This window comes from Haliotis rufescens, unplaced genomic scaffold, assembly GCF_023055435.1.
Source record: "Haliotis rufescens isolate VD_foot unplaced genomic scaffold, xgHalRufe1.0.p SCAF_26, whole genome shotgun sequence".
In the NCBI taxonomy this organism is placed as follows: Eukaryota; Metazoa; Mollusca; class Gastropoda; order Lepetellida; family Haliotidae; genus Haliotis; species Haliotis rufescens.
Window position 1 is genome coordinate 5,569,257 of NW_025963957.1, and position 24,070 is coordinate 5,593,326.

The 24,070-nt window shown below is 39.7% G+C and overlaps 1 protein-coding gene across 1 annotated transcript; it reads left to right on the forward strand.

Moving 5' to 3' along the window:
* Nucleotides 1–665: 665 nt before the first annotated feature.
* Nucleotides 666–22,422, forward strand: LOC124147378 (angiopoietin-related protein 1-like). The gene is made up of 3 exons (XM_046518078.2): nucleotides 666–1,705; nucleotides 13,687–13,834; nucleotides 21,007–22,422. The coding sequence occupies exons 1-3, from the start codon at nucleotides 1,033–1,035 to the stop codon at nucleotides 21,485–21,487; spliced, it is 1,302 nt and encodes a 433-aa protein (XP_046374034.1). The 5' UTR covers nucleotides 666–1,032; the 3' UTR covers nucleotides 21,488–22,422.
* The last annotated feature ends 1,648 nt before the right edge of the window (nucleotides 22,423–24,070 follow it).

A 24,070-nucleotide genomic window follows, 5' to 3' on the forward strand; every position in this document is an offset into this window, starting at 1 on the left:
CGTGCCCCTTTAACATGAATACCCCACTCAGACTGACACCGAGCCGACCTGCCCAGTATCACTGGGTATACATTATCTTGTTTCTCTCTAAAACCCTTTGTCAAATATTAACACAAGAACATCAATGCAACATTAAACGAACACACACTACGTTGAGGTTTTATCGGTTGAATGAAGCAATATTGCCTGTTTATGAATAAACCCCTTCCGGAATCTCTTTGATGAGAACCGTGATGAAATGGTCGGCCGTTATGTCTCTGATGTATCGTAACAATAAGGAAATAAATATCCACACTTTGCGTACTCCTTCAACACTTGCCTTGAATCAGAGAGACCTTAAGAAGATTTTACATTACAGATCAAATCTCGCATTGTTTATTTGACATTTTCGTCTCATTTTCCTTCAGCTGATCATGAAAGGTACATTTCACAACGAAACATACATTAAAGAAAGGTTACAGTGGTATTTAATTTTTCCCAATTTAAAATATTTTGTTGAATAGGCATATCCTGGTGTCACGTTATGTAGAACGAGAAACAAAAACACCCAGATCTTTTCCCATTCTCTGCTTCATACTGAAGTCAGCTTGTTGACATTTTCCGCCACGAGCCATAGTCACGTGATCCCTTATTGTATCAGAACCAGGCTGATATCATTGTGTAGAACATTACAACACATCCCTTAAGCAAATACTACCACTTGCACCGTTCTCCGCCAGTTGGTCATAGGGAGCCCTAACCGACAGTGTTTCTGTATATTTCAAGAAACGCTTCCAGACTATTTGGACTTAAACGCGTACAGGCGTTTTTAAGTAGATGCGTATTGCGTTGGGGAGACCAATGGCCTTTAAGGGAATCTATCGTCACTAGACTTTCAAAGGCCCGATTCGCTTGTGGCCGGTGTTTTTTGACATCGGATTGTTTGTGTAGATTGGGATTGGTGGCAATCTTTCATTGCCGTTTCCCCAATACGACCGACGCCTGTCTACCTAACATCTGGTCTATTTACAGTTTGGATATTGGCCTGGAAGAATGGAAGTGCATATACTTCGAAATTTACTGCTAATATGTGTTCTGCTTCTCATTTGCGTACAACTCAGCTTCCAGCAGAGGGATTATTATAATGAATACGACGACATCGATGACGGACTAACACCAGCTCCCAGGACAAGACCAGATCGACGTCGCACTAGCAGTCGGTCCAGAGGAAGGGACAAAGAAAGGAGGGAGAGAGAGAGTGAAAGAGAGAGGGAAGTAGAGAGGAGGGAGAGGGAGAGAGAAAGATCGAGGGAAAGAGCGAGGGAACTAGAGAGGAGAGAAAGAGAACGACAGCGGTCGAGACAGAGGGTGTTATACACCACCCCCCAGGGACTACTACCCCCACCCACTGAAGAAACCTTCACATCCCCACCCCCAATCTCCACGGGTAGGACCGACAGTTGTGGTTGTCCCACCAACATCGAATACTCCATCAACAGCCTCAACAACTATGTTCAGACGTCTACGTCGGACAAGGCACAAACGATGGATCGGTTGGGCAAGATTGAAAAACAGTTACAGGACTTGCAGGAACTAGTGGAGAAGGTTGATGCTGAATCTCAAAATTGGAAAAATAGTCTTCGATTCCCCGGGCTGAGTGTTCTAAATAGCCCTACCAGCATTGCCTTGTCTGATGATGCGCCAAGGTCCACGGATACTTTCAAAGGTAATCTGAAGCGTACCTATGTGTATATGTGTAAATAACTGATTGATTGTGAACATCATTGCAACATAACACGTAGGCTTTGATCTTTTAATGTTATGGGGTGCGATGATACCTATACATATTTATCGTGTTATCTTTGCTTATTTATAGGTACCGTATTTTAGACCATTAACAGATAAAGCGGTCAATAAATAGGTCAATATTTATTTTTCTCGCTCCTGGTACAAAATGATGACGTGGTCTGCGACCCGTCTGTTTCGGTGGATGGTGGAGACCGACTGCTCTCTGGCGTTGGCGTTTTATATAGCTAACTCCATACAGCTCCACTGTCTCAACGAAGTGTTGCAGGGTTACAACGGCATTGCTAAGAATTCTAAAAGAAAATCTCGTTGTTGTACTCGTTTATTGTAATATTTTAAAACCATCTTTATCTCATTTTCTTGTAACTGTTAGGTTCCTGAGTACCAGTCCATCGGGTTTGGTGCTGTTTTTGATTAGCATTGTGCAAACATTAACACATTTGTAAATATTTACAACCAATTGCAACAATGTGAAACCACTCTAACCAAAGAGGGCAACAGATACACAGCATGTACGTTGATGTCACACTTTCACAAATGTAGAAGGTTTCATTCGATCTAGGGGGCAGTCGGGTAGCCTAGAGGTTAAAGCGTCTACTCGTCACGCCGAAGACCCGGGTTCGATTCCCGACATGGTTACAATATGTGAAGCCCGTTTCTGGTGTCCCCCGCCGTGATATTGCTGGAATATTGCTAAAAGCGGCGTAAAACCATACTCATTCACTGACTCATTGGATCTAAAGGCTTAACCAAAATCAGTATTGGTCATTTCAACGGTGTGTGTGACAGTCTCCTCCCTTGTGCTCTCGCCGGTGCTTACTATTCACTGCCACATATGCCAAGATGTATCTCGGTTTTCTATAGAAGCATCACACTTCAGGGATGGAAGTAAACTAGCTGATCTATTGACAGTACGTTTTAAATCGAAATATGACCGTTAACAATAAAAGTGATTGCATGGTCGCCCTACTGCACCATAGACGTTTCTGTGACACTCAGATAACAAGCAGTAAGGTGCATCAATGGAGGCTTCATTGTGTTTCAATGTGTACAGAAATAAACAACTTGAGTAAAACATTTAAGTCTAAATGTACATATTTTTACATACAATGAAGTCTAAATTTGCAAATATTTACGTTCCTTTTTGACTAAATTTACATTCATATCCATAATGTACTTGCATTTTAGTGTAAATTTACATATATTTACGTACATTTCTAAGTAACGTTTCTAAAGGTGGTCTTTTCTTCGAGTGGGTGTTGCACAAAAGACTCGGCGAAGGGAAGCTAAGCAGTACCATTAATAACTGATGGTGCTTGATGTATGATTGCAATGGACGTCAGTACCCTTGTTAACTGTTGGTGCTTGATGTATGATTGCAATGGACGTCAGCACCCTTGTTAACTGTTGGTGTCTAATGGTAGTTTATAATGGACGTCAGTACCTTTAATAACTGTTGGTGCTTGATGTATGATTGCAATGGACGTCAGCACCCTTGTTAACTGTTGGTGCTTGACGTATGACTTCAATGGACGTCTGTACCCTTGTTAACTGTTGGTGTCTAATGGTAGTTTGTAATGGACTTCAGTACCTTTAATAACTGTTGGTGCTTGATGTATGATTGCAATTGACGTCAGCACCCTTGTTAACTGTTGGTGTCTAATGGTAGTTTGTAATGGACGTCAGTACCTTTAATAACTGTTGGTGATTGATGTATGATTGCAATGGACGTCAGCACCCTTGTTAACTGTTGGTGCTTGATGTATGATTGCAATGGACGTCAGCACCCTTGTTAACTGTTGGTGTCTAATGGTAGTTTGTAATGGACGTCAGTACCTTTAATAACTGTTGGTGCTCGATGTATGATTGCAATGGTCGTCAGCACCCTTGTTAACTGTTGGTGCTTGATGTATGATTGCAATTGACGTCAGCACCCTTGTTAACTGTTGGTGTCTAATGGTAGTTTATAATGGACGTCAGTACCTTTAATAACTGTTGGTGCTTGATGTATGATTGCAATGGACGTCAGCACCCTTGTTAACTGTTGGTGCTTGACGTATGACTTCAATGGACGTCTGTACCCTTGTTAACTGTAGGTGTCTAATGGTAGTTTGTAATGGACTTCAGTACCTTTAATAACTGTTGGTGCTTGATGTATGATTGCAATGGACGTCAGCACCCTTGTTAACTGTTGGTGTCTAATGGTAGTTTGTAATGGACTTCAGTACCTTTAATAACTGTTGGTGATTGATGTATGATTGCAATGGACGTCAGCACCCTTGTTAACTGTTGGTGCTTGATGTATGATTGCAATGGACGTCAGCACCCTTGTTAACTGTTGGTGTCTAATGGTAGTTTGTAATGGACGTCAGTACCTTTAATAACTGTTGGTGCTTGATGTATGATTGCAATGGTCGTCAGCACCCTTGTTAACTGTTGGTGCTTGATGTATGATTGCAATGGACGTCAGCACCCTTGTTAACTGTTGGTGCTTGATGTATGATTGCAATGGACGTCAGAAACCTTGTTAACTGTTGGTGCTTGACGTATGATTCGATGGACGTCTGTACCCTTGTTAACTGTTGGTGTCTAATGGTAGTTTGTAATGGACGTCAGTACCTTTAATAACTGTTTGTGCTCGATGTTTGATTGCAATGGTCGTCATTACCCTTGTTAACTGTTGGTGCTTGATGTATGATTGCAATGGACGTCAGTACCCTTGTTAACTGTTGGTGCTTGATGTATGATTGCAATGGACGTCAGTACCCTTGTTAACTGTTGGTGCTTGATGTATGATTGCAATGGACGTCAGCACCCTTGTTAACTGTTGGTGCTTGATGTATGATTGCAATGGACGTCAGTACCCTTGTTAACTGTTGGTGTCTAATGGTAGTTTGTAATTGACTTCAGTACCTTTCATAACTGTCGGTGATTGATGTATGATTGCAATGGACGTCAGCACCCTTGTTAACTGTTGGTGCTTGATGTATGATTGCAATGGACGTCTGTAACCTTGTTAACTGTTGGTGTCTAATGGTAGTTTATAATGGACGTCAGTACCTTTAATAACTGTTGGTGCTTGATGTATGATTGCAATGGACGTCAGCACCCTTGTTAACTGTTGGTGCTTGAAGTATGATTGCAATGGACGTCAGCACCCTTGTTAACTGTTGGTGCTTGAAGTATGATTGCAATGGACGTCAGCACCCTTGTTAACTGTTGGTGCTTGATGTATGATTGCAATGGACGTCTGTACCCTTGTTAACTGTTGGTGTCTAATGGTAGTTTGTAATGGACTTCAGTACCTTAAATAACTGTTGGTGCTTGATGTATGATTGCAATTGACGTCAGCACCCTTGTTAACTGTTGGTGCTTGATGTATGATTGCAATGGACGTCAGTACCCTTGTTAACTGTTGGTGCTTGATGTATGATTGCAATGGACGTCAGTACCCTTGTTAACTGTTGGTGCTTGATGTATGATTGCAATGGACGTCAGCACCCTTGTTAACTGTTGGTGCTTGATGTATGATTGCAATGGACGTCTGTAACCTTGTTAACTGTTGGTGTCTAATGGTAGTTTGTAATTGACTTCAGTACCTTTAATAACTGTTGGTGATTGATGTATGATTGCAATGGACGTCAGCACCCTTGTTAACTGTTGGTGTCTAATGGTAGTTTGTAATGGACGTCAGTACCTTTAATAACTGTTGGTGATTGATGTATGATTGCAATGGACGTCAGTACCCTTGTTAACTGTTGGTGCTTGATGTATGATTGCAATGGACGTCTTTACACTTGTTAACTGTTGGTGTCTAATGGTAGTTTGTAATGGACTTCAGTACCTTTAATAACTGTTGGTGCTTGATGTATGATTGCAATGGACGTCAGCACACTTGTTAACTGTTGGTGCTTGATGTATGATTGCAATGGACGTCTGTACCCTTGTTAACTGTAGGTGTCTAATGGTAGTTTGTAATGGACTTCAGTACCTTTAATAACTGTTGGTGCTTGATGTATGATTGCAATGGACGTCTGTACCCTTGTTAACTGTTGGTGTCTAATGGTAGTTTGTAATGAACGTCAGTATCTTTAATAACTGTTGGTGCTTGATGTATGATTGCAATGGACGTCAGCACCCTTGTTAACTGTTGGTGCTTGATGTATGATTGAAATTGACGTCAGCACCCTTGTTAACTGTTGGTGCTTGATGTATGATTGCAATGGACGTCAGCACCCTTGTTAACTGTTGGTGTCTAATGGTAGTTTGTAATGGACGTCAGTACCTTTAATAACTGTTGGTGCTTGATGTATGATTGAAATTGACGTCAGCACCCTTGTTAACTGTTGGTGCTTGATGTATGATTGCAATGGACGTCAGCACCCTTGTTAACTGTTGGTGTCTAATGGTAGTTTGTAATGGACGTCAGTACCATTAATAACTGTTGGTGATTGATGTATGATTGCAATGGACGTCAGCACACTTGTTAACTGTTGGTGCTTGATGTATGATTGCAATGGACGTCAGCACCCTTGTTAACTGTTGGTGTCTAATGGTAGTTTGTAATGGACGTCAGTACCTTTAATAACTGTTGGTGATTGATGTATGATTGCAATGGACGTCTGTACCCTTGTTAACTGTTGGTGTCTAATGGTAGTTTGTAATGGACTTCAGTACCTTTAATAACTGTTGGTGCTTGATGTATGATTGCAATGGACGTCAGCACCCTTGTTAACTGTTGGTGTCTAATGGTAGTTTGTAATGGACGTCAGTACCATTAATAAATGTTGGTGTATGATGTAACATTACATTGGTCGTCACACTGACATATTGTACCAGAAATTAAGTTATCTTATTTTAGAAAAAAGCGTACCCTCTATATAAAATAATAAAATCCAAATGGAGCCCAGAACAATGCATAATTTCTGAGCTGAAGCACTTTAGACTTGTTCAATCATTCTACACTTTATTCTACTCCTTTTATAATTGATTCTCAAGGGCCTGGGAGATAGACTATTGGACGTCCTTTTCCTTTTCTAACTATTGGTGTTTGATAGTAGATTACAATGGACGTTCTTGTCCTTACTAACTATTGGTGTTTGATAGTAGATTACAATGAACGTCTGTGCCCTTACTTACTATTGGTGTTTGATAGTAGATTACAATGGACGTCCGTGCCCTTACTAACTATTGGTGTTTGATAGTAGATTACAATGGACGTCCTTGCCCTTACTAACTATTGGTGTTTGATAGTAGATTACAATGGACGTTCCTGTCCTTACTAACTATTCGTGCTTGATAGTAGATTACAATGGACGTTCTTGTCCTTACTAACTATTGGTGCTTGATATTAGATTACAATGGACGTTCTTGCCCTTACTAACTATTGGTGTTTGATAGAAGATGACAATGGACGTCCTTGCCCTTACTAACTATTGGTGCTTGATAGTAGATTACAATGGACGTTCTTGTCCTTACTAACTATTGATGTTTGATAGTAGATTACAATGGACGTTCTTGTCCTTACTAACTATTGGTGCTTGATAGTAGATTACAATGGACGTTCTTGTCCTTACTAACTATTGGTGTTTGATATTAGATTACAATGGACGTCCTTGCCCTTACTAACTATTGGTGTTTGATAGTAGATTACAACGGACGTCCGTGCCCTTACTAACTATTGGCGTTTGTGGTTTATTAAATTTACGTCATTGCGACCCGTTTCCAACTTTAAACAGTGGCAGTACAACGAAAGCAGGTTTTTCATGAAAATAATACTCAACTCGATGTACAAACATATTTTCTAAGCATAAACATTTCGTAATCTATGTTTTACTTGTAACTAAAACACGTATCCGGTACCGCTATACAAGTTTTCCTGCCTGTGTCAAAATAAAATTTATTTAGTGACAACGCAAAACAGACACTTTAACGTATTTCAACCTGCGACCAACTGCCCGCATATTACTTTACCACAAAACGGGTCCTAGGGCCAAAATTCCAGAATTCTTTTCCGTTTGTTAACATCTTTAAATCATTATAGTCCCTGACAATAACATTTCTTACCTCATAAATGTGGAGGTTTGCTCCACGTTTAGCTGATTATATCGTATTGTTAACACACGTCACTTAGGAGAAATTGTGGAGTTGGCGAGTTCCTTTGCTAACAGGTCACGATTTGTCTGTACGTTTGTATGTTAGTGTGTCTAAATATATCTGTATGAACATTCAGTTTGGCTAGTATGTTTTCACACATTAAAAATCATTTCTTCCCACTTCCATCCATCTTTGTATATGTCTATAATTCATTCATTCATCAGTGTGACATACTCCAATATGCATCTGTGGATTTAATTACTAATAGCTTTTTTCTGTTACTTGTCTATCTATCTACCTACCTACCTACCTACCTACCTACCTACCTACCTACCTACCTACCTACCTACCTACCTACCTACCTACCTACCTATCTATCTATCTATCTACCTACCTACCTATCTATCTATCTATCTATCTAACATCATATACCTATAGTCACAGCCATTCCGGCATCATTCATGTGTCTATCAGGTGTCCATTTATAATATGAAACATCTATCCACGAATTCATTTATCAGACGGCTTCATTTTGCCATCCAGTTATCTACGCATCTATTCACCTATCAATTCGTTTGTCTAATTTAATTTGACATCCAATCATCCTTCATTCTGAGATCAACCAATTGGCATTTTTTCACGTTCGTTGAGCATTCAAACCCACTTCTAACTGTCTGTTTGTGTAACCCCCTTTCAGTAACCAATCTATCATCAATACATATGGGTATATATCTGTTTCACTCAATCCATAAGCAGTTATGATCGGTTGTCTATCTATTCAGTGATTCATATATCTATTCATTCTCTTCATTCCTTATACTATTTTTGGTGTTCCCCGCCGTTATTTTGCTGGAATATTGCTAAAAGCGACGTACAAAAATACTCACTCACTCACTCACTCCTTGTGATACGTGTAATCCTTCTAAACTGCTGGACATGCTTGTACACATGTAACAAAATAATACATACGGCGATGCTAAAACAATTCTTAACGTGCATTTAAAGTTATTACAAAGTAATACATGCATGCGATGCTAAAACAATGCTTAACGTGCATTTAAAGTTATTAACACGTTATACATGCATGCGATGCTAAAACAATGCTTAACGTGCATTTAAAGTTTTTACAAAGTAATACAATCATGCGATGCTAAAACAATTCTTAACGTGCATTTAAAGTTATTACAAAGTAATACATGCATGCGATGCTAAAACAATGCTTAACGTGCATTTCAATTTATTACAAAGTAATACATGCACGCGATGCTAAAACAATGCTTTACGTGCATTTCAAGTTATTACAAAGAAATGCATGCATACAATGCTAAAACAATGCTTAACTTGCGTTTTAAGTTGTAACAACGCAATAAAATGTTATAGTGCATGTGAACCTGTAACAAATAATACTTGTATGAAATGCTACAACATTGCTCGACAGTCGGTTAAAGTTGTAACAACGTCATACAATGCTTAACATGCATGTAACCCTGTAACAAATAATATATGCATGTAATGCTACAACAATGCTTAACATGCATGAAACCCTGTAACAAATAATATATGCATGTAATGCTACAACAATGCTTAATATGCGTGTAAACCTGTAACAAATAATATATGCATGTAATGCTACAACAATGCTTAACATGCGTGTAAACCTGTAACAAATAATATATGCATGTAATGCTACAACAATGCTTAACATGCATGTAAACCTGTAACAAATAATATATGCATGTAATGCTACAACAATGCTTAACATGCATGTAAACCTGTAACAAATAATATATGCATGTAATGCTACAACAATGCTTAACATGCGTGTAAACCTGTAACAAATAATATATGCATGTAATGATACAACAATGCTTTACATGCATGTAAACCTGTAACAAATAATATATGCATGTAATGCTACAACAATGCTTAACATGCGTGTAAACCTGTAACAAATAATATATGCATGTAATGATACAACAATGCTTTACATGCATGTGAGCCTGTAACAAATAAGACCAGCAAGCAAGGTTGTAACAATGTTATGCATTCAAGACCATGGTAACTCAATATCCGATTGTTCAAGTGCTTCCTGCCTCTGACAGTATCATGGAGTACATTACACTATGAACAAACACGGGGCAACCCAACACCACTTTTACGACCGCTTCTGAGGCATTTCCCCTCCGTCCCCCTAAGCAGCGTCCCCCGTCAGCCTCCACGTTACCAGCTTCACCCCCCAGAACGGAAGTACAGACTCGTGTTTTCACCCCAAGGGAAGTTCTTTGCCCGTTAAATCTCGTTTACATCCGCACAAGCATTTATGCCAGAAATAGATTCCATGAAGTCGGCATATGAATTTAGCATGGTGAATAGCGTGCCCCGTCCTAACATCCCAATGCTGCAATGATAGAAACGAGATGCCACATTGGATGATAGGAGGCTAATGAAAATAGGTTATTATATACAGATGTACAAAGAAAAGCCGTCTCAGCAAGACGCCAGTCAGCTGCCACCTGCTAGTACTTGGTGGCCGCAATACTTTGCCTGACGTGCCTGAGAATACTAGTACTGTTTAAATGTAAAAGTCTTATGCTTAAAATTTCACTTACTTGAAGTTATCTACTTTGTAAATCACATTAACATAGTGATAGGATTATTCTCGTCATTATTAGTAGATTTAGTATGAGTATACGTATTAGTATCGCTGTTTTTATCGTTGTTTTTGAAAGTGGAATTGGCGGTTGATATGATTGTCAGTACAGGTTTTTAAACAATAATCACTAATGTTTTTTCATCATAATTTCATTGAAATCGGTGTTGTCTCTGAGAGTGTTCAAATGGCAATGCGACTCCAGGCGAGCGCTATCGCCCATCACAATTACTCGGAACCGTTAAATCACCCAAGGACAACACACAAAATACACTGCCCAAAGCAAAAACCACGCAGTCGTCTAATGATGTTATATTCACATGCGTGACCCTTGCACCAAGACACATCAAACACATTAAAGGTTTCGACACAATGCAACCTACTGTATGTATGACTGAATGGACTGAACTCATATTGTCAAAAACACTGAACAAGTACATTGAGTGTAAATAGTCTTGTTGATGAAGAGTATGATGATGATGCTGTTGATGATACTGGTGATGTGATAATAACCAACAATAATAATAATAATAATCGTATTCGTTATAATCATAATCACAATAATAATAAAACACATCATATCATGATTATAATCACCTTAATCATAACCATCATCATTATTCTTTGCTGGAGCTACATTTCTATTTCGCCCTCTTTTCAATTATTCGTGTAGTTAGAAAGTATATCATATACATATGCAAATGCATACATATTATTAAATACATTTTACCGCTAAATAAGGAGATAAAATGCACACACACACACACATACTCTCTCTCTCATAAAACACACACTCACACACAGACACACACACACCCACACTCACTCACTCACTCACTTACTCACACTCAGACACACACTCACTCATACACACACACACTCACTCATACACACACAGACACACACACACACACTCACTCACTCACTCACTCACCACACACACTCACACTCACATACACTTACACTCACTCACTCACTCACTCACTCACTCACTCACCACACAGAGAGAGAGAGAGAGAGACACTCACTCACTCACTCACTCACTCACTCACCACACACACACACACACACACACACGCACGCACGCACACACACACACACACACACACACACGCACGCACGCACACACACACACACACACACACACACACACACACACACACACACACTATTCACTCACTGCAAATACAAATGTAGACACTACTTGTCCCAAGAAGATAAAAACCCATGCCTGTTCCCATCTGCAAGCGATTTGTTTCAGCCAAATATTTACCATTTCAGGAATTAGAATGGAAAGCATTTGGATCAATTTGGTCACACCCTTACAACGTGCACTCCAACATTATCCGTTTTAAAACAATAGATGAGGGTCATCTGCTCTTTTGGCCTTATTTCATACTAAATGTCTTTCCTCGGATTTGAATTATTTAATATTAATAAAAGTACGTATATGTCTGTATGTTTGCAAATGTAATTCCCCATTTAGAAATCCACATTTATAAAATTGGAAGCCACATCCTGCCCCCCTAATAGAGGGCCAGGGCTATGTTATTACATACATGTTAACTACATAGAATAGAGAACTTCAGGTCATTGTGATCCTTAGGACAACATGCTCTGTATATTGACCACACAACCACATTACCATAGCAACACGATTGATGACGTGTTATTTGGACACTGACCAATGTACACACGTATTTAAGATTCGACTAACTGGATCGGGTGGTCAGGATCGCTGACTTGGTTGATGCATGTCATCGTATCCCAATTGCGTGGATCGATGCTCATGGTGTCAATCACTGGCTTGTCTGTTCAAGACTCGATTATTTACAGACCACCGTCATGTATCTGATATATTGCTGACAGCGCATTAAACAACAATCAAACAAACAAAGAAGTAGTATTGACTAATTTACATGAAGCAAAAGTATTCATTCTGAATGTTTTCAAGAAAACAGCCATAACCCAGTGGCTTGTCTCTCGATACCTGTTCGATGGTTCCGAATACATAGATTCCACTGTTTTACATGTTAAACACAGGACCGTGATCATATCTTAAAAAAGTTACAGTTTAAAAATATAGTACATTGTATTCGAGACCCGTGAAGATTCCGGGCTAGAATAGGTCTTCAGCACCCCATGCTTGCCGTAAAAGGCGACTATGCTTGTCGTAAAAGGCGACTAACGGGATCGGGTGGTCAGGCTCGCTGACTTGGTTGATCCATGTCATCGATCCCAATTGCGTGGATCGATGCTCATGGTATTAATCACTGGATTGTCTGGCCCAGACTCGATTATTTACAGACCGCCGTCATATAGCTGGAATATCGCTGAGTGCGGCGTTAAACAACAAACCAACCAACCAACCAACATGTATTGGAAAGATCACGTGCTGTGGACAGCGTCACAAATACTATATATGTTTGCAAGCATCAAAGTCGCTCTAGACATCGAAAAGAAAATGTCTCGTTTTTTATCGTATTTTGCAATTTTATTGTTCTATTCTGTTTTATCGTACTTGCATCAAGTAGACTGACACCCAAAGGAAATGCCTAACCATACACTGTACACGTGTATGCCGACCAGCTCACATGCCATGCCGTCCATGAAGACGCGGGGTGGTTAACCTGGGATGAAGGCAAACATGTGTTGTAGTTCAGACTCAGAAACACATGACCTTATCCATTGATGTAAGCAATGTGTTTTGTAAGTCGAATATGTTTTAGCTGAATGGGGGAATACGCTGATTAAATCATGAAATGATTCTTTCATGTGGTCTTCTGTCCGGCACTCCCTGTTTGATATGCTTAACGTTAGATAGAGGAATATAACGTGTCCGCTGGGTTCATCTGACAAGCGTTTGCCAAATGCTCATTTTGCTTTATCAGCAGGTTTATAAACATCGGCGCTTTACTAAATACAAGATGACATCAGACGGAAAGCACATGGTGACATAGCAGACCTAACCGTCATGTGGGTTCCTGTGGTTAATCCTCCCTGAATCATTCGAATCTTATATTACAAGCAAAACAAACCGCCCCCTGGCGGAATATGCTTTTCGAAATGCCAAAGGTAATCGATATATCGACATGCTGGCAAAACACTCTAGACATGCCCATGTGGCAGTGACCTCTCCGCCTTGTTTTCAACAGATTGTCAGGACGTTCTAGACCGAGGGAACTCACAGAGGGGTATCTACCAGATCAAACCTGAACACAGCGCCTACACCTCCCTGGTGTTCTGTCAAGATGGATGGACGCTCCTACAGAGGCGGTACGACGGTGAAACAGACTTCCACAGGTAACCATGACGTCATCGCTAGGCGTCATCAGTTACTGCATGCGGTAATGCACACTGGCGTAGCTATCTTATATAACTTGTATAACTATTATTTTGATAGTGAGTGAGTTGGGTTTAAGGCCGCTTTTAACGGTATTCCAGTTATAGGTTTCTTGCGTGCCCAAGGGACGCAACTCTGCACAGCGAATCGCGGCGCCTCGGACGACTGGGCCACCCGTGCCACCTGTCAGCACATAACGGATTCTTAACCACTTAAATCGGACTTATTAAGGCTGCACTTATGTACAGAAACCTACTAATACCCGTGGATGCCATATTTGCCGACCTCCCTCGGGGTGTGTGTGGTGTGTGTGTGTGTGTGGTGGGGGGGGGGGGGGGGGGGGGGGGGGGGATGGTATTCCGGGATTTCAGACCTTTACCTCTATGGTGAAACCCACGGGTATGGTGCTAACAAACCTAGAAACATAATCGAGGCGAATTGCAGCACCTTAGACGACTGTGCCACCGGTGCCCTCCTGAAGCCTCCGTTACACTTTCAAAAACTTTGATAAAGAACTTGGTCCAAGTTGGGCTGCTTACATTCGTCAAAGTTTTTGACAGCATGTTACACTGTCAAAACCTTGGTCAAAATGGGAGTTTTTGACAGACTGAGTGTAGATTGTATTTTAGTAGGTACATTTACCACTACATCGTTCACAGAAATAACTATAGACAAAGGTTTCAGGTGTCAACGGACAGGAAGACGGGTATTACTTTTAACATATGCAAATTTCATAAAAATTTATCTTTAAAATTAAGGTAAGATAACCCACAACGGACTAATACTGATTTTATGGTGCTTGCCCACTGAGATACCATGGCGCAGTTTAACATGAATACCCCACTCAGATACACAGTATACAAACTACGTGCCGACCAGTCCTTGTTTTAGCCCCTTTATGACGAGCACCAGACAGGGTGACAACAAGTACCATCTTTTAAACCACCGCTCTCCGGGCGGTGTACAGTAAACTACGGTTATAACGAACTCAAAGTACCACTAATTGTAATTCGTTATATACGTTGTTCGTTATAACCATAAGTAGAGCATATACAGACCACGGAGGAGGTCGATATCAGATAGTGATGATACCAGGTGTTCCCGAATGAAATAAAAAGCATTATTTAATTAAACATTTTACATATGTTTCTGTCGTGATTCGCTGTGCAGAGTTGCGTCCCTTGGGCACGCCAGAAACCTATGATTGTGGGTTCGAATCCCGGTTCGTTCCGATTATGTTTCTAGGTTTGTCAGCACCATACCTGCGCTCATGGGTTTCACCGAAGTGGTAAATGTCTGAGACCTGCATCACGTCGGGATTTCCTTCCACATTAAGCTGACACGCCGTGATATAACTGGAATACAGTTAAAAACGGCGTTAAACTCACTCACTCACCGAAAAAGAATATGTTAAGCTTGTCAATGACGTCACAGACAAAGTCATTATATAGATTCAAATAAAGCATATATCATCTCGGTAGAGTAAACATATGGACAAACACTGTAGTGTGATTTTTTAAATTATCGGTTGATATTGAGTATTGGAAGGTGACCCCCGCCGTGATAATAGGGAAATAGTGCCAAAAGCGGCTTAAAATCCAACTCACTCACTCATCTGTAGCCGACGACTTAAGCGGGAGGTTCTTCGATGTTAATATCTTCACGTATCAAATTCTAAATAACACCCGCAAAAGACACATTAGTCAACATTGTAATCACGTTCATTTCTCAATGACAATTGTGTACATATACAACATGATGCGGGTCTAATAATTCATGCATGTATTTGCATTTATCACAAGTCTACCACCCCAAGGCTTCACGGAATGCCTATTCAAGTATTCTAGTCGATATGCTTTTAACGACACTTTATTTCCATTAATGAAACCCTGGATTGGTCAACAAGCACAATGCCTATTTGATAATCTCTCCAGAACACATATAATTGATACAATTTTCAGAACAACACACCATCGACAATTAAATAATATACATATGTGAATGAGAATTATTTGGCTCGACTCAGCTAGTAAAACATCATTTTTACACAACTTAAATTTTTGCATGACATGTGACACTTATAAGCTGCTAAAGCGATTGTTTGAGTAAAATAATCATGGACAGATTCGACAACCTTTAAACATAATGTACGTAGCGAAAATGAATTACCGAACTATATAATTGATATACTGTATCCCTTATTGTAGAAGATCCGGGGTAGAATAGGTCTTCAGCAACCAGTGCTCGCCGTAACAGGCGACTATGCTTGTCGTAAGAGGCGACTAACAAACCCATTTGTAGAAAAAAACAGTTAGATCTTACATGGCTGAAATTTAAACACTGCGTTAAATAATGAAGACTGTCATTGCAGTAAAATCCAAAACTACAAGTTGAAATATCACTAATGAAAATGTGAATATAGTCTCCATTTAGGTCGCTACAACCATGTCGAAGTTTACAATGAGTAATCTAGTAAACTAGTCGATATATACACGTGTAGTCTAATACTGATTAACAAAACACCAAAACATGAATGTGTACAAGTATTGACATCAATATAGAATATACAGACTTCATGTGGCCCCTTTTAGAGACATGATACTGAGGAAGAAGTCATGTCCTGTAAATCGATAAACTGGTCCAGAGTTTGACATTACACGAAATGTGGTGCCACTATGGTAAGTAGAACATTAGCAGGAGAGGAGGTGATCGGTCTTCATCAGCCAGTGCCTCGCTCTCTGGCACCAAGTACCGTACACACTGCAAACTCGCTCCACACATTATGGCACCAGTTGGCTACATTATTCCCATCTATCAAATCTGGTTGCCAAAGCACCAACATCATTCTCGATTGTTTACTGTATTATATGTACATTCTATGATGATGAATGACACAGCCCTATCGCCTGCTTACATTCGTTTTACACCTTTGGCATCACTAACACAGCGCAGAGTATCACTCGTTCGTGAGAGCTCTTTCATTATGAGGGACTGCCCATTCTCTGATATCCTCTGCTTGTCCCAGAAAATGCTAGAAAAAGAGTAAATTATACATCAGATGGGAGAAAAAATTATACTGTCTGCCACAAAAATACGTTGTTGCAAGGTATATTATAAATATATTATAAATAAACAACAACAATGTCTCTTGTAACACTATTTGTAACACAGTAATCCCGCCATAACAGTAACATGTATCTGTTACAAGTAGTCCCAATATATCTCTGACAAGTGATCCCAACACACAACGGTAATATATATCTGTAACAAGTAATCCCAATATATCTGTAACACGTGATCCCAACAAACAACAGTAATATATATCTGTAACAATAACCCAATATATCTGTAACAAGTGATCCCAACACACAACAATAATATATATCTGTAACATGTAATCCCAATATATCTGTAACAAGTGATCCCAACACACAACAGTAATATATATCTGTAATAAATAATCCCAATATATCTGTAACAAGTGATCCCAACGCACAACAGTAATATATATATCTAACAAGTAATCCCAATATATCTGTAACAAGTAATCCCAACACACAACAGTGATATATATCTGTAACAAGTAATCCCAATATATCTGTAACAAGTGATCCCAACTCGCAACAGTAATATATATCTGTAACAAGTAATCCCAACACACAACAGTAATATATATATATATATATATATATATATATATATATATATATATATATATATGTAGCAAGTTATCCCAATATATCAGTAACACGTGATCCCAACACACAGCTGTAATATATATCTGTAACAATAACCCAATATATATGTAACAAGTGATCCCAACACACAACAGTAATATATATATGTAACAAGTAATCCAAATATATCTGTAACAAGTGATCCCAACACACAACAGTAATATATATCTCTAACAAGTAATCCCAATATATCTGTAACAAGTAATCCCAACACACAACAGTGATATATATCTGTAACAAGTAATCCCAATATATCTGTAACAAGTAATCCCAACACACAACAGTGATATATATCTGTAACACGTAATCACAACATACAGCAGTAATATATATCTATAACAAGTACTCCCAATATATCTGTAACAAGTAATCCCGCCGCACAACAGTGATATATATTTGTAACATAGTAATCCCGCCATAACAGTAATATATATATATCTGTAACAAGCAATCCTAATACATCTGTAACAAGTGATCCCAACACACAACAGTGATATATATCTGTAACACGTAATCCCAACATACAGCAGTAATGTATATCTGTAACAAGTAATCCCAATATATCTGTAACAAGTGATCCCGCCACACAACAGTAATATATATCTGTAACAAGCAATCCCAATATATCTGTAACAAGCAATCCCAATATATCTGTAACAAGTGATCCCAACACGCAACAGTAATATATATCTGTAACAAGTAATTCCAATATATCTGTAACAAGTAATTCCAATATATCTGTAACAAGTAATCCCAATATATCTGTAACAAGCAATCCCAATATATCTGTAACAAGTAATCCCAATATATCTGTAACAAGCAATCCCAATATATCTGTAACAAGCAATTCCAATATATCTGTAACAAGTGATCCCGCCACACAACAGTAATATATATATCTGTAACAAGTAATCCCAATATATCTGTAACAAGTGATCCCAACACACAACAGTAATATATATCTGTAATAAGTAATCCAAATATATCTGTAACAAGTATTCCCGCCACACAACAGTAATATATATCTGTAACAAGTAATCCCAATATATCTGTAACAAGTGATCCCGCCACACAACAGTAATATATATCTGTAATAAGTAATCCCAATATATCTGTAACAAGTATTCCCGCCACACAACAGTAATATATATCTGTAACAAGTGATCCCAATATATATGTAACAAGTATTCCCGCCACACAACAGTAATATATATCTGTAACAAGCAATCCCAATATATCTGTAACAAGCAATCCCGCCACACAACAGTAATATATATCTGTAACAAGTAATCCCAATATATATGTAACAAGTATTCCCGCCACACAACAGTAATATATATCTGTAACAAGTAATCCCAATATATCTGTAACAAGTGATCCCAACACACAACAGTAATATATATCTTTAACAAGTAATCCCAATATATCTGTAACAAGTGATCCCGCCACACAACAGTAATATATATCTGTAACAAGTGATCCCAACACACAACAGTAATATATATCTGTAATAAGTAATCCCAATATATCTGTAACAAGTGATCCCGCCACACAACAGTAATACATATCTTTAACAAGTAATCCCAATATATCTGTAACAAGTGATCCCAACACACAACAGTAATATATATCTGTAACAAGTAATCCCAATATATCTGTAACAAGTGATCCCAACACACAACAGTGATGTATATCTGTAACAAGTGATCCCAACACACAACAGTGATATATTTGTAACACAGTAAGCCCGCCATAACTTTAATATTTTCCTGTAATAAGTAATATTAAACACGTTTGACTTTTGGAAACAAAAGCTCCATTCTGTGACGAGTTTGAGCTCATGGTCTCCCGGGACAACTCGTCTCATTCCGCCACCCGCGAAGTGGGAGACACGACGGTTAATTCACTTTGACCGCCTAATCCCAGAGACCGCTGTCTCGGTTGTTTGGGAGTTAAAATAGTTCTCAACTTTGATTTGAAGAAATACACACAGTTATTTTGACTGCTGCCTTGGTGGACTGTGTTTGTGTACACTCAGTTGGTTCCAATATGGACCCCACCAAGTGTTGGTCGAGATATATTCTGCGGGATTGAGACGAGCCGAGTGACGTCGCGAAGTACGAAGGGAACTAACTCTTCCTCACTTAAACGAAAGGGCTGAATAACCCAATTTCATGGTTCGCTTATTCGGGGCAATATACGCTCGTGTACCCTATACAGGATGCGAATGGCATTTAAATAAATCTAATATGTACAATTTGTGGAAGAGGCAGCCATACGATCTCAGTAGATGATCTCAGGTTCACCCAGCAGTTAATGGGTACCGGGTAGGATGAGATGGTCATGTGACTGTTACCGTTCTGAAGCCTCATAAGCCAGCGTGGGTTGTATGCTCCGATCGCAAGGCATCTGAGAAAAAACAGAGGGCATGGTCTATAGACCGGGGTAATAATGTAGCATTTTAAGCAAGCGTAAAGGTGTGGATTTTGCGCATTTTAAATATATAGACTTTTATTCTGTCATTTCTGGGGGAGAAATCAAAAATCATTTCTTAACGTCCGTACAACACAGCGTGGGGTCAAACAGAGAGCTTACATGCAGGGATTTCAAAAGATATAATAAATTGCATTAAAAGAAAGAAATAGTGAATACTAAACAAAACTATATGTATTTGATATTCAAAGCAGAGCGTATCAGCATGTACGACCCGCCCCACAATGGGAGTCATAATTCCTTTAGCATCGCTATGTCGTCTGTGATACTGTTACACGGTGTTAAACCAAACTCACTCACTCACTCACTCCCTTCATCATTTCATTTAGTTTCAAAAATGTGTTATATATTCCTAAATTACTGCAAGTAGTATTTATAACTGAGGGAAATATCAAGAATACCTTCACGAAAAGTACATGTATGGAATAATACCCGGATGTTCGGTGAACCAATTTGACCACTTGACCACCCACCGCACCAGATTGACATACCCGATCACAGAGTAGCTTCAATGGCGTTTTTAACATCATGTCGACTATATTAAGCATTGCTTTTTGGGAGGGAATATATCAAATATTCCTATATTTGGGTATTGTGTGGGGAACGGTTGACCCAGTCGTCTAAGGCGCTTCAATTCGCTGTGCAGGGTTGCGTCCCTTGAGAACGCCTGAAACCTATGGTCGTGGGTTCGAATATCCCGGTTCGCCCCGAATATGTTTCTAGGTTTGTTAGTACCATACCCGTGCTCGTGTGTTTCACCAAAGTGGTAAAAGAGACCTGCATCACTTTGGGCTTCCCTCCCACATTAGGCTGACACGCCGTGATATAACGGGAATACTGTTCAAAGCGACGTTAATTCCAACTCACTCACTCACTCACTCACTCTCCGTATTGTTTTCCAGGAGCTACGACGACTACATTGAAGGCTTTGGCAACTTCTCTGGTGAGTTCTGGCTGGGCCTGGAGATCATGCATCAGCTGACGATGGGGGAGCCCTTTGACCTACGAATCGACCTTGAGAGTCGCTCCACCAAGTTCTACTACGCCGTCTACTCGGGCTTCGACGTCGGCAGTGAGGAGGAAGATTACAGACTCACCTATACGAACAAGACCAGCGGAAACACCCGAGACGGACTTCGCCATAACAAAGGTCGTGGGTTCTCGGCTCGGGACCATGATCGAGACTCGTGGCGCAGTCAGAGCTGTGCCAATCATTACAGATCCGGATTCTGGCTGGATCGATGCGGATCAGACCTGAACAGGGATCCGACCAAGGGTGTTTTCGGCGGTACAAAGTGGGGAGGTCGTTACGTTAAAAGTTCGTTGATGAGGATCAAGCCAGCAAGAGCAATGAGGCCAAAAGACTTCAATGCATCTCCTTGAATTAAGCACCGAGGAGATTGAAAATCGAAACTATTTTCTAAACATGTGGACGATTGTTGAAATTAAATGTCTGTCCTTTAGCGATCGGAAGAAGGCAAATGCACGAAGCGATTTCAGCTAAACAAAAAACATTGTCAATACCTCACGGGTTTGTGTATGCAAAGCGTTTGTCAATCGCCAGTGTAAATATACAACTAAAATAGGATGTAGTAGTGACGCGTGTCTATTTTAAGTCAACCAATGAAATGAGGCCGTGTATAACTCATGGGCGTCAAATGAGCCCAACTCCGTACATAGTATTGTGCGAACCCTACCGTTGCCTTATATTGAGGCAATGTGCAGAGTAGATGTCAAGCAGGTTGCAGAACACATTGCACCAGATATACTGCCGTCTGTGCGATATAATCTGAACGCTCATTGGTCAGAGCACTTTCCCTCTCGCTGAAACCAGGCCGTGGCTTGATTCGTTGGTTAAAAATAGCGACAACACTGCAAAGCGGCCGTATGTATTCCTTAGGTGATGCTGGAACGCGGCGTATACTGAACCGTGACGTATTGATGATGAACAGAAACCAATTTGCGTATAGTCTACCAGCTTCAGGCAATTTTGTTATGTGACCATGACAAACGTATTTGGCCGTTTAGATGTATAAATCATGGAAATGATGGTAGAGGTTGCTGGTGATCCCTCCTGAAATGGAAACGTTATTTACCCTGAACAGGTGGGCGTTCTGTTATACCGCTATGTGATCTTGTGTGTACGATATATAGCAATAGCCTTATCTATTCCATATCATTCTTTGTGATAGATCTCTGAAAGAGGTTAATATTATCGAGCATTACTTTTAGTCCCATATGACAAAGCATAGGACTGTGTTATGCATTATCAACTCGAATATGCAAGTGCAATAATTAAAGTTGCTATTTATATGAAAGGTACCGTTTGTGTTTTTTCTCTTTTGCATATGCACACGTTTATGCTTCTGTTTCAGTTATATGGTATTTTAATATTACATTAGGGAAGAGTGGCGCCAGTATTCGTAATGCAGAGTTGCGTCCCTTTGTCGTGCCAGGATCTGATGATCTGAAACAATTCTCACGATGTTAAGTTTGTCAGCACTATACGGGTCGTATGTATACCACCCAAGTCGTAAACATATACTACTCAAAATAACGTAAGGATAGCCCTATTCTTTCATATTGCTATAGACTACATACATCTGGCATGTCATGACGGATCACTTGGACTATCAGGCGGTCCTTAACTTCTTGTGAATAGTACCTCTTTATCACTTTATGATATATAACTAAAATACTGTTAAATCCACTCACTCACTCACTCACTCAAAAAGAGAGTGTATTCGCACTGTTGTAGTTCCTCAGCCTGTATCTCAGTGCATAAGGTGACCCATAATGAAACGCGCGTAGAGCCCTAAATGTTCCTATATGCTAACGATAGTGTTATTGATATGAAGTGAAATCCTAGCCTCTCAGTTTTTGATCCGCATAAACGTGTTTGAAAAAACAAAACATGCCATACCTGTGTTTGGAGATTGTCATGTCTAAAATATGTCTGTAAGCGTTTTCGAAATGTCGAAGTGTACGGTAGAATAGATCCCAATGACACCCAACATAAGTCTCCTTAAGCCGACTGAAATGACGATTTAGTGGTGACAATGTGTTTGAGTGGGTGTCCAAGACCCAACGTCGTGAGCGATGATCATTGTGTCAACCAATTACTTGTCAATGTGTAAAATCCATACCATCAAATCCATCGTGATATAGCTGACATCGCTCTGACTGTGGCGCATATATACGACGTCACCAACAGAAAGTAAGCAGTCTCGATTATCTGACGAAACAGATTCCTTCAGGCGTAAAAGGTAAATAGTGGTGAAAATTATATGAATGGATCACGGAGTGAGTGAGTATGGTTTTACGCCGCTTTTAGCAATATTCCAGCAATATCACGGCAGGGGACACCAGTAATGGGCTTCACACATTGTACCCATGTCGGGAATCGAATCAGGATCTTCGCCGTGATGAGCGAACGCTTTAACCACTAGGCTACCCGATCACCCCGAAGGGATCACAGAAAATGAGTGATCTGCTATGTGTCGATTCCCAAATTGAAACAATATGTTAACCCATAAATCCTTACGTAAAAGAATTTAGTGTTAAACCAACAAAAAACAACAAATTGTATACAATCACCAATGTGTTACTAAATTAACTAGGTTTGCAAATCAGTACAAATTACTGCACAACAATTACAATGGCAGTGCAATTTTCAATGAATTTGATGACAGTGGTCAGTTTCAAATGCGAAAATACAGAGGTGATAGCACAAGTCAGTGATAATAATATATTCACCTAGCGGTGACACGGGTCAGAGATGGACCAAGGCAGGGAATCTAGGATGATAAGTGAACTACAGATGAAGCTACTATATACAGTCTAACTAGTGACGGAGCTACGCCACGAGTGAAAATATCTCATTTCTCCGGGCACGAGATGAGTGAGTTGGATTTAACGCCGCTTTTAACAGTATCACGGCGTGTCAACTTAATGTGGGAGGAAAGC

Bases quoted from the DNA above. Each gene is read 5' to 3' on its own strand.
- LOC124147378 (XM_046518078.2), top strand. From the start codon at position 1,033: ATGGAAGTGCATATACTTCGAAATTTACTGCTAATATGTGTTCTGCTT. The intron at 1,706-13,686 runs GTAATCTGAAGC...TGTTTTCAACAG, and splicing joins GTCCACGGATACTTTCAAAG to ATTGTCAGGACGTTCTAGAC. The intron at 13,835-21,006 runs GTAACCATGACG...ATTGTTTTCCAG, and splicing joins GGTGAAACAGACTTCCACAG to GAGCTACGACGACTACATTG.